Consider the following 10914-nt stretch of genomic DNA (forward strand, 5'->3'; position numbering starts at 1 on the left):
TCTCTTGTTTCACTGGCTTTATCAGTTTCCTTTGATGTCTCCTCTTTTTCTTCTCAGCCTGCAAATGTTCCTTAAGACTTGTCCTGGGCTCTCTTCTCTTTATTATCTACTCTGTTTGGTCAGGTGATGTATCTACTCCCTTGGCCTTTTCACATATATACTGATGACTCCAATATTTATTACTCTAGCCCAACCTCTATTCTGAGCTCAAATAGTATATCTACTCACCGGCTTGATATCTTCAACAGGATATCTCACAAACACCTCACATTAAGTATGTCAAAAAATAAAACTTTTCTATGCAGTGAGAAATTTTTAAAATATTTTAAAGTATAAGGAATAATATAACAAACACTCATATTTCCACCACTGTAAAATTTTGTTGTATTTGCTTCAGGTCTTTATTCCCTGGTGTATATACTTAAACATACATGCATACACACACACACACACATACACCGCACATTTATGTATGTATACTTAAAATGTATAAGTAAAATACTACTGAGCTAACACTCTTCTTGACCCCAATCCTCAGTCCCATTTCACAAAAGGGGAGATTAAAAAAAAACCAAAAAACTTCAGTCCCAGTTTCTTTCGTTCCTCCTTAGAGGCAACCATCACACACACACACACACACACACACACACCGCACATTTATGTATGTATACTTAAAATACTTAAAATGTATAAGTAAAATACTACTGAGCTAACACTCTTCTTGACCCCAATCCTCAGTACACCGCACATTTATGTATGTATACTTAAAATGTATAAGTAAAATACTACTGAGCTAACACTCTTCTTGACCCCAATCCTCAGTCCCATTTCACAAAAGGGGAGATTAAAAAAAAACCAAAAAGTCCCATTTCACAAAAGGGGAGATTAAAAAAAAACCAAAAAACTTCAGTCCCAGTTTCTTTCGTTCCTCCTTAGAGGCAACCATGGTCCAATAATCTGTATTTTAGTGTCCATTTTAATATGTTTACATTAATAAATGAATTAATAAACAATATAAAATATGATTTGTGTATGTGTGGTTTTAAAGTTTTACACATTCTGTACTTATTATCTCCTTAAATACAATGTTCAAGTGTTTCTCTGGGGTCTGTACTTAGAACTGTTGAGTTGCAGAAGATGCGAATTTTCAATTTTACTAGATATCATCAAATTCCTCTCTAAAGACACTTCCAATTTCTACTCCCATCTAGAACATATGTGAAAGTAGCAATATTTTCTGTCAGACTTTAGTTTTTGTTGATCTGATGATGGAAAATGGGATCTTGTTGTTCTAATTTGCATTTCCCTATTATCCAGTGAAAGTGAGTCTCTCTATATAGTTATTTGCTATTTGGGTTTTCTTCTGTTTGGCTATTCACATATTTATTTGCTTAGGGTTGTCTTTTCTTAATTAGTTGTAGGCATTTCTTGTGTGAAACAATATGAATCCTTTGTCTGTCATATATATTGCAAAATAATCTCCCTCAATCTGTCACTTGCCCTTTAACTTTGTTTATAAAGTCTTCTGTTACACAGAAGTTAAAATTCTGATGTAGAGGGCCGGCCCGTGGCTCACTTGGGAGAGTGTGGTGCTGACAACACCAAGTCAAGGGTTAAGATCCCCTTACCGGTCATCTTTTAAAAAAATAAAATAAAATAAAATTCTGATGTAGTAAAATTTATCAATATAATATTTTCCTTTATGGTCTGTTTTGTGTCTTTAAAACAAAGGTCCTAAATTTTCTTTTAAGAATTTTATAACTTTCAAAACAAAGCTCTTGATGCCACCCTTCCATTCTCTACTCCCTTTTCCTGCACTTTCCCCATCTTAGTAAATGGTGCCACCATCCATCCAGACGCAATGCCTGAAATGTAGAGGTTATCTATGATTCTTTCCTTACTTACCCTCAAGCCTCATATCTCATCCATTTCCAACTCCTGTCAATTCCCCTTCCAAATCCATCTACTTCTCCATCATACTGCCACTACCCTTCTTCAAAACTCCATTATCTTGTACCCAGGTAGCTCCACAGATTAACTGAAATGATCTTTTAAAAATATATACCAACCTACAAGTCAATAAGATAAAAAATCTAATAGGAAAAGTGGCAAAGAATATCAACAGTTTTCAGAAGAGAAAATACAAATGATTCTTAAACATACGAAATGCTTCTAACCTCTCTCATAAGAAAAATGCAGATAAAAATTACTCTTTGATATCTCTGGCAAAGATCTAAAAGACTGATGACACAGTAAGTTGACAGGTGCGTGAGGAAACAGGCTTCCTCATACATTGCTTGCGGAACATACACTAGTGCAACTTCTATGATCAATCTGGCACATCTATCAAAATTATAGCTGCACATAGCCTTCAACACAGAAACTCTACTTCTAGCACATATGCAAAATGAAATATTGATGTTTACTGATATTGACTGAAGCATTATTTGTACTGGCAAAAACTGGATACAACTGAAATTCCATTAATTGGAATCTTGTTAAATAAACTGTGGTCCATCTATACAATGGATACTGTAATGGACAGACTCTGAAATGGCTTCCAATTAAGTCTGCCTTCTGGTACTCATGCCCACTGTAATCCCCTACCCTTCAGTGTGGGTGGGATGTGTGACTTCCTTCTAACACACAGAATATGGCAAAGGTGATAGGTTGTCACTCCCATGATTACATCACATAAGTTCATAACATCTATCTTATTAGCAGATTTTCTCCCTTGCTGACTTTGATGAAGCTAGCTGCTATGCTGTGCAGAGGCCCACATGGCAAGGAACTGAGGGTAGCCTCCACCCAACAGCCAACAAGAAATTGACACCCTGTATTACACCCATAAAGAACTGAATTCTGCCAACAACCATGTGGGGGTGGAAGCAGATCCTTCCACAGTCAAATCTTCAGATGAGACCACAGCTCTAGGCAGCACCTTGATTGCAGCCTTGTGAGAGATCCTGAAGCAGAGGACCCAGATAAGCTGTGCCTGGACTCTTGACCTAAAGAAATTGTGATAATAAATGTGTTGTTTTCAGCCAATAAGTATGTTATGCAGCAATATATAACTAACACAGATACTATGCAACTGTTAAAAGAATGATGCAATTTTATATGTACTGATAATAGAATGAAATCTAAAATATATTAAGCACAAAAAGAAAGGTTAAGTCAAAACAGTGTGCCTAACTATCATTCATGTATATATAAATACTTGTCTATGCATAGAACATCTCTGGTTATCTCTGAAATGATTCACAAGAAATTGGTAACAGTGGTTATCTCTTGGTAGGGGAACTAGGTGACTGGGGACCTGCTGAATTTTGCTCCATGCACATGAAACTGTAGCTCAAAACATCTTAAACCTGTTTTGCTCCCATTTGACTTAGAATAAAATCTAATTCCTTACAAATGGCCTAAAAGATCCTGCATGATTTGGATCCTGCCTATTTCTCCAACTTCAACTTGTATCACTCTCTGGCTCTTATGATCCTGTTGCCACTAGAATATAAGTTCCTTGTGGGAAGGAATGTCTTTCTTGTTCACCTTTTGTTATTAGTCTGTTTCTGTTGCTTATAACAAAATGTTTGGAACTGGGTGATTTATAAAGAAAGTGAAAGCTGGTAAGTCCAAAGTCCAGGGAACATATCTGGTGAGGGTCTTGGTGGTGGCAACAGTGACTCAGGGGTTTCACACAGCAGAAAATGGTGGAGCAGAGAGGGATAGTTCCTCATGCACCCTTCTTTTTAAAGCTCTCAGGACCACACCCAAGACTGCCATTATTAATCCATTCACTATGGCATGGTCCTACAATCTAATCACCTCTTCCAGGCCCCACCTTTCAATGACCATAACAGGATTTCCCACTCTGAACAGTTACAGTAGGGTTTAAGCCTCAATGAGGCTGGAGGTGGGAGGGGGGCAGGGATCCAATCTACAGCACCTTTTGATCTCCAGCAACATAGCACAGTGCATGACACTCAATAGGGATTTAGTAAATATATACATTTTTAAAGTAATAATGAAAGAATTTGATTTGCAAAGTTTTAGTAAAGACTAAAAATGTTAATGCCTAGCACAGTACTTGGCACTCAACAGAAAGGGACACAATATGGGATTTCCAGTATCACTCAAAGGGCTTCAAATAAATAGGAGTAGAACCTCATTATATATTGCTCCTGAAACTAGTAGGTGAAGGAAGAAATATTAAGAGGATAAAAGATATTAATTCAGCATTAAGAATGCCATAACAAACAGCTGCACAGATGAGAGGGACTGCTTTAAGAGATGGTGAATACTCCCACACTGCTTAATCAGCTATCTATTCTTTACCAGGAAAACTGCAAAAAATAAATGAGTGCTCTTCTGAGAGCCTTTCTAGGATTCAGTGATTCTTATAAACAGTCTCTTTTTTCAGCGTATTGTGCAGAGGCATATTATGGGTCCTATCCTTTTCATAGTCGTTTTATATGTACAAGTATATTGTTTTTACTCTGACTCCTGAGTTAAAAAAAAAAAAAAATAGTACCTTTACTGACCTTCCTGTAAAGTGGGGATGCTGATTATGGTATCTCATTGTGAAAAACTAATGGCTATATTGATTCAAGTTTTTGAGGTTTATATTTATTATAATGTCAGCTGCCATTAGCACAGTAGACTGTTTTGGGGTTTTTTTGGAGCACAAAGGGATAGATGGGTCAAAAGTTTTTTTTCTTCCCACCATCATGCTGGAAAAGTAATTTCATTAAACTATTGAACAGTAAAACGTCTTTTTCAAAGGTCATATTTTATTGGTGTCTTTGGCCCATTAACAGCAAACAGAAGCTGCATGGACTATACATAGGGGGCAATTCTCTCTGTTACTGAAGTGCTTCCTTCACAAAGTGTGCAGGCTGAAGTCATTAACAAGAAAAACTATATCAGTGTTAAGCACGAGGGGCACATCTTCCTGGTAGCTCTGGCTCTCTCTCTCCACCTGGGGAAAGACACTGTGACCAAGAACATCAAGTCGCACTCACCTTTATCTTAAATTTTGGTACACTGAATATACATTAGATAGTAGGTGAGAAAGGAGGTATGTATCTTTTTGTTTAAATTTTGATAGTAATCTTATCTTGTTCCTGATTTGCTTAATTCTAGATTCCAAAACATTTTGAAACAGCACTTAATTTATTTAGTAGCTGCAAAAACCTAGGTATTTGTTGTTGTTGAAAACCACCCACATCTCTGCAAACTTTAAAAACATGAATACAAGGTACAGTGCTCTTATCTTGTTCCTGATTTGCTTAATTCTAGATTCCAAAACATTTTGAAACAGCACTTAATTTATTTAGTAGCTGCAAAAACCTAGGTATTTGCTGTTGTTGAAAACCACCCACATCTCTGCAAACTTTAAAAACATGAATACAAGGTACAGTGCTTAGATAAGAATCCTGGGCTCTAGGCAGGAAGCCTGGGTTCTAGTCTGTGTTGGTATCAACAAGGTATCCCTCAGTCTCTGGAGACATTTCCCTCCTGGTAATACAAGAGGCTGAACAGTTTTAAGACAATATTTGGACTTTGAACCCTGAAGTCACATGAAAATGTACACGAAGCTTAATATGTAAAATAGTTCAAAGCATATTTGCTTTGGTGGAAAATGGGACAAGAGCCCAGAGCTTCTGAGGCAACTCTAAAGAGCCTCCAATGCTCTGCAGAACATTCTGGAAATCCCTGAGCTAGATGAGCTCTTCCAGTTCTGACATCACATCACTTTCACAGTAACAACCTACAAAGCATAATTAAATTTGGCTTTAATGAGATGTATCCAAATTCATCTTCTTCCTTTTTTTTTGGCTTGTGCAATAATTGGCAAAGATGTGAGGAACCACACTGGGTCCTTTGTGTTAATGCTTGTATTAGTAAACATATGGGTTTTAATCATGGCCTGTGTGGTGTGCTTCACTCATTCAACTGGGGCTATGAAGACAAATGCAGTCTCTATTCTCAAATTGTTAAAATTTCCCAGAGAAAACAGGTAAACAAGCACAATCAAGTGCTACAGTTGTTAATGGTAGAAGCAGACCCCTGGCATAGTGGGAGCACGCTGGAGAAGGGGAAAGAAGGGAGAGTAAAGGATTTATATAAATAGCAACTGCATTTATTGAACACTTAAAATGTGTCAGGCAGTGTTCTAAATTTTTTATGTAATCATTTGAGAGATGCAGACATTGAAGATGGTTAGATTATTTGCCTACAGATAAAAAAAAATAATGGAGGCAGGATTTACAACCAGGCTGTATGACTCCAGGGACCCTACTCTTCATCACTACCCTGTGCTACCTTTATATTCATAGATAGGATAGCAAGGTGACAGGGTAGAAACGTCAGCAGAGAGAGAGAGGAGAGGAAGAAGCATGAATGAAAGCAAGCAGGGGCACAAAACAGTGCACGGGGAATTTTAAGTTGTTGGGATGGCTGTAACACAAGGTGCAGGGGAGACTGTGGTGAGGAAAATAGATTAGAGGGGCTATGCTTCCCTCCCCCTTTGGCAAAATCCCCATCTTTATCTCTGCAATAACAGACTAAAAAGAAGTCTGGGAAAATAGAATGGATTTAAGAGATAGCATAGCTGGATTAGCATCCCAGCATGTCACTGACGTTGGACTCTCAGATCTTCTTAGGGGATAATGGGTAAATAAAATGTGTGAAAGTTCATAGTGTTGGCCAGATAAGTGTTGGCTAAATTTGAATGTGCAGCAGATATTAGGCAAACTGAGTTCCTGGATAAAAAGGGTGTATGGAGTACTCTAAAAGGAAAGAGGAGTACAAGGCAAAAACCACTTCAGTTCGTTCACATGAGGAAAAGTTTAAGTGACAGCCTTATCAAAACTGTACTGCTTGCTGTTAGAATAAATGAGCTGTACAAGATGTCCTTAACTCAATATGAGAGTAGCTGTGTAGTCTCTGCTACATGGCCAAACCAGTACATTAAAACTCCCCCTGTCTTTGTGAGTATTGTCCTTGTATAATTTCAATGGGGGAAAAAAAACCCTCCTGGAACAAGGTGTACAGAATGGGGACAATACACCATCTGCCTGTCTGCTTGCCAATAGGAAAATGTAGGAGCTGGTAATGATCCAAACATTTTTTGTGCAGAAATAAAAAATGGCATTTTATTTATATTTCCCTTAGCAAAGTATTCTAATTATGCCTTATATTCTGACTGTGGTTAGCATAGGCTCACGTAATTATGCTGTTAATCAGACTCCATGTTTGCCCTGAGTGAGTACAGCAGTCTGAATGATCTCAGACAATTTTAAGAGGGGAAGGCGAGATCTTTCTCAGATGTTTCACTGCTTATGGAGGGCAAGTGGCTTCTCACCATGGTGACAATCATGTTGCTAGGCTGGGCAAGACCAACTTTAGAAGAATGGTTCTCCAAACAGATCTACTGAAATGAATGGCTCATGACACCAGCAACTTTCTTCAAGTTCTGATTAATTTTCCATGAAATAATTGCTTGGCATACATCCAAGCAGTTCCTTTATTCATTGCTTCTTTGTCTTGCCAACAGGAGGGTCAGTCAATACTGAAACATACAGTTTGAACCAAGCATATGTGATGCCCACTGCACAATACACTGAGGTCAGTAACAAAGGGATAAAGGGGTACTTCAGCTTCCATGAGGTGAAAGGAAATACAAATTCACAGCAGACCTCCAGAGGCCCCAGGCCAAAGAGGTAGAAAGTTTCCATCCAATTAAAAAGAGGTTTTTCTTTTCTGAAGAAAAAAGAAAAGTCTGATTTTAGATGAGTCATCCTGGTTTAGCAAACATTTCCCAGCTGATGCTTCCCCCACTGCACTGTCCTGATGTGAATTACAGCCAAGGCCACAGTCAAAAGAGTGCATTAAATTTCACATTCAGAAAAAATAATAATATACCATTACAATATCTAAACAATCCAAATTTACCCAATCATCTGGGTATATGTTCACTTAGCTCAAGCTGCTCAGAGAGAACTAGCTCTACATTTGGAAGAGAGAAAGAGGCTGGTGCTGTGACACTGGAATAAGAACATGATAAACAATATACAGTCATGCATCGCTTAATGACAGGGATGCGTTCAGAGAAATGTGTCATTAGGCAATTTCATCATTGTGTGAACATCACAGTGTACTTATACAAACCTAGGTGGTATAGCCTGCTACACACCTAGGCTATACAGTATAGCCTATTGCTCCCAGGCTATAAACCTGTACAGCGTGTTACTGTACTGAAAAAATGTAGGCAACTGTAACACAATGGTATCTGAACATATCTAAACATAGAAAAGGTACCGTAAAAATGTGGTATTATAATCTTATGGGACCACCATCATATACGTAGTCCATCGTTGACCTAAATGTCATTATGTGGCACACAACTGTATAATCAAGGATTTTAAAAATGTTTTTTATTTTGGTAAAATATATATAACATAAAATTTGCTATTTTAACCATTTTTAAGTATGTAATTCACTGACATTAAGTATATTGATAATGTGTACCCATCACCACTATCTACTTCTAAACATTTTCATCATCCCAAACAGAAACTCCAGAACCATTAACATTAATTCCCCATTCTCTTACTCCTCCCCCACCAACCTCTAATCTACTTTCTGTCTCTATGAATTTGCCTTTTCTAGATTTTATTCTAGATTTCACATAAGTGGAATCATACAATATTTGTCCTTCTACATTTGGCTTCTTTCACTTAGCATAATATTTTCAAGGTTCCTCCATGTTGTAGCATGTATCAGAACTTCATTCCTAATTCTGACTGAATAATATTTCGTTGTATGTATATGCCACATTTTATTTATCTGCTCATCTGTTGCTGGGCATTTGGGCTTTTTTTGTCTTTTGGCTATTGTGAGTAATACTGCAATGAATGCTGGTGTATAAGTATCTGTTTGAGTCCTTGTTTTCAATTCTTTTGGGTATATACACAGGAGTGGAATTGTTGGGTAATGTGGTTATGATTGAGTTTTAATATAATTAATTATGTCTGTTTTTATGGACACAATCAGCTATGAACCATAAGCAAGCTTCTTAAAAATTATAGAGATAACATTATACAAAGTTTAGAAGAGAGCTGGCTGGTTAGCTCAGTTGGTTAGAGATGGTGCTGATAACACCAAGGTTCAGGGTTTGATCCCTATATCAGCCAGCCACCAAAAAAAACAAAATAAATTTTTAAAATAAAATTAAGTTTGGGAGAGAAAAAAATTCCACCCATAATTCTATAGCACTAATTTTTACCTGATATCTTTTAGTTTCTTCCATATGCATCTGTATTTATGCGGTTTCATTCATAATACATATTTTACATTCTGTTCTTTAGTTTTCACATAAGGTTTTAATTTAAACTAGGTAGTCCTTCTCAAACATACTCCCAAACTAAAGATACAACCTATGTTGTCATGCCAGAGTGATGGGATTAGGGGTAATTTTTCTCTCTATTTACCAATTTTTTTGTAATGTTGTTATATTACCATTATAACTTAAAAGTACATTTTCAAAGGCTTATCTACCATTTAGGAGTAAACATTTCGGGGGGGAGTATGGGATTAGGGGTAATTTTTCTCTCTATTTACCAATTTTTTTGTAATGTTGTTATATTACCATTACAACTTAAAAGTACATTTTCAAAGGCTTATCTACCATTTAGGAGTAAACATTTCGGGGGGGAGGGAGTGATGGGTTGGGCAAAGGGCATAAAGAACTATCACGATTTGTAAAAATGAATATGCTAAGAATAAATAAAAATTTTTAAAAAATTCAAAAAAAGGAGTAAACAATTCACAATAGTAAATATAATTTTACATGTAATTTTTTGTATTACCTGAATAGAGTCTTCAGTGAGGATATACTATAGATGGTGAATAGTAACATAAAAATTCAAAAAAAGGAGTAAACAATTCACAATAGTAAATATAATTTTACATGTAATTTTTTTGTATTACCTGAATAGAGTCTTCAGTGAGGATATACTATAGATGGTGAATAGTAACATGAGTAAGACTTTAATGGGAAGCTCTGTTAAAAGAACAACAAAAAAATAGATGATAATTTAGCTGATAAAAGTTTATGATGCTTCACGCACTTCACGCAATATAAGCACACCGACACAACTATATAGTGCCAGTAATGCTTTTTCAGTTTAACTATGCATTTTTGTGACAGCTAAAGAAGCTTAGAATCAGGGGCAAATTTTAAGTTTTATTTAAGACAATGGATGAATTCTCTCCTTCCAAGAGATTTTAAATTGTGTAAATCAGGTTATACTGATCTCTAAGCCTCAATGAAGAGGGCATGGTAGTTAAATATATCTTTCTAAAAAGAAGCTGTTTACCTGGTGTAGTGAAGAGCAGAGGGAAGAGGGAATAATGTCCTGTTGTCGTCAGAATCAGAAAAATTGAAGCATCTCCTGCTTTTCCCACAGACAAAAGGCTAAAAATACAAATTCTTATAATAATTCCTTAAAACAACAACATAAATTACACTTGCAAATAGCTTGAATAAACTTTTATTATTACTTCTAGAACTAGCATAAACATAAAATAATGTACTGATTTTGCTACAAGTCCAATTTAGTTGAGAATATTAATTTTTTAAGTAGGAAACTTTAAGCGATTGATAGAATGTACACAACTGAATCAGGGAACATACAAAAAAAGAATCTTGCTTCTCTAAGAAACTGTCTTCTCCAAAGAAAAATGTGGGATTGGGAGCTGCCTAGTGGTGGCACTCAGAGAAATAGAACTCAGAGCTTCATTTTCAACTCTATAGCTCATCTCTTGGATAACACCCCGCACCTGCTGGTGTTCAGTATGATTTCAAACTAAAGATATTAAATGTTTCACTCTACTTTTTTTTTTTTT

General features: G+C 36.4%; 1 protein-coding gene across 2 annotated transcripts in view; it reads right to left on the reverse strand.

The window, feature by feature from the left end:
• Positions 1-7131: 7131 nt before the first annotated feature.
• ALG8 (ALG8, alpha-1,3-glucosyltransferase) overlaps positions 7132-10914 on the reverse strand; it is a 32491-nt gene continuing 28708 nt past the window's right edge. For both annotated transcript variants that reach the window (XM_008566045.1, XM_008566052.1), the window contains 3 exons: positions 10386-10483; positions 9997-10069; positions 7132-7767 (listed from right to left, as the gene is read on the reverse strand). In XM_008566045.1, coding sequence (XP_008564267.1) covers positions 7536-7767; positions 9997-10069; positions 10386-10483 — 403 coding nt within the window. In that variant the 3' untranslated portion in view covers positions 7132-7535. The remainder of the gene's footprint in view (positions 7768-9996; positions 10070-10385; positions 10484-10914) is intronic.

The sequence above is a fragment of the Galeopterus variegatus genome, unplaced genomic scaffold, assembly GCF_000696425.1.
Source record: "Galeopterus variegatus unplaced genomic scaffold, G_variegatus-3.0.2 Scaffold15, whole genome shotgun sequence".
NCBI lineage: Eukaryota > Metazoa > Chordata > Mammalia > Dermoptera > Cynocephalidae > Galeopterus > Galeopterus variegatus.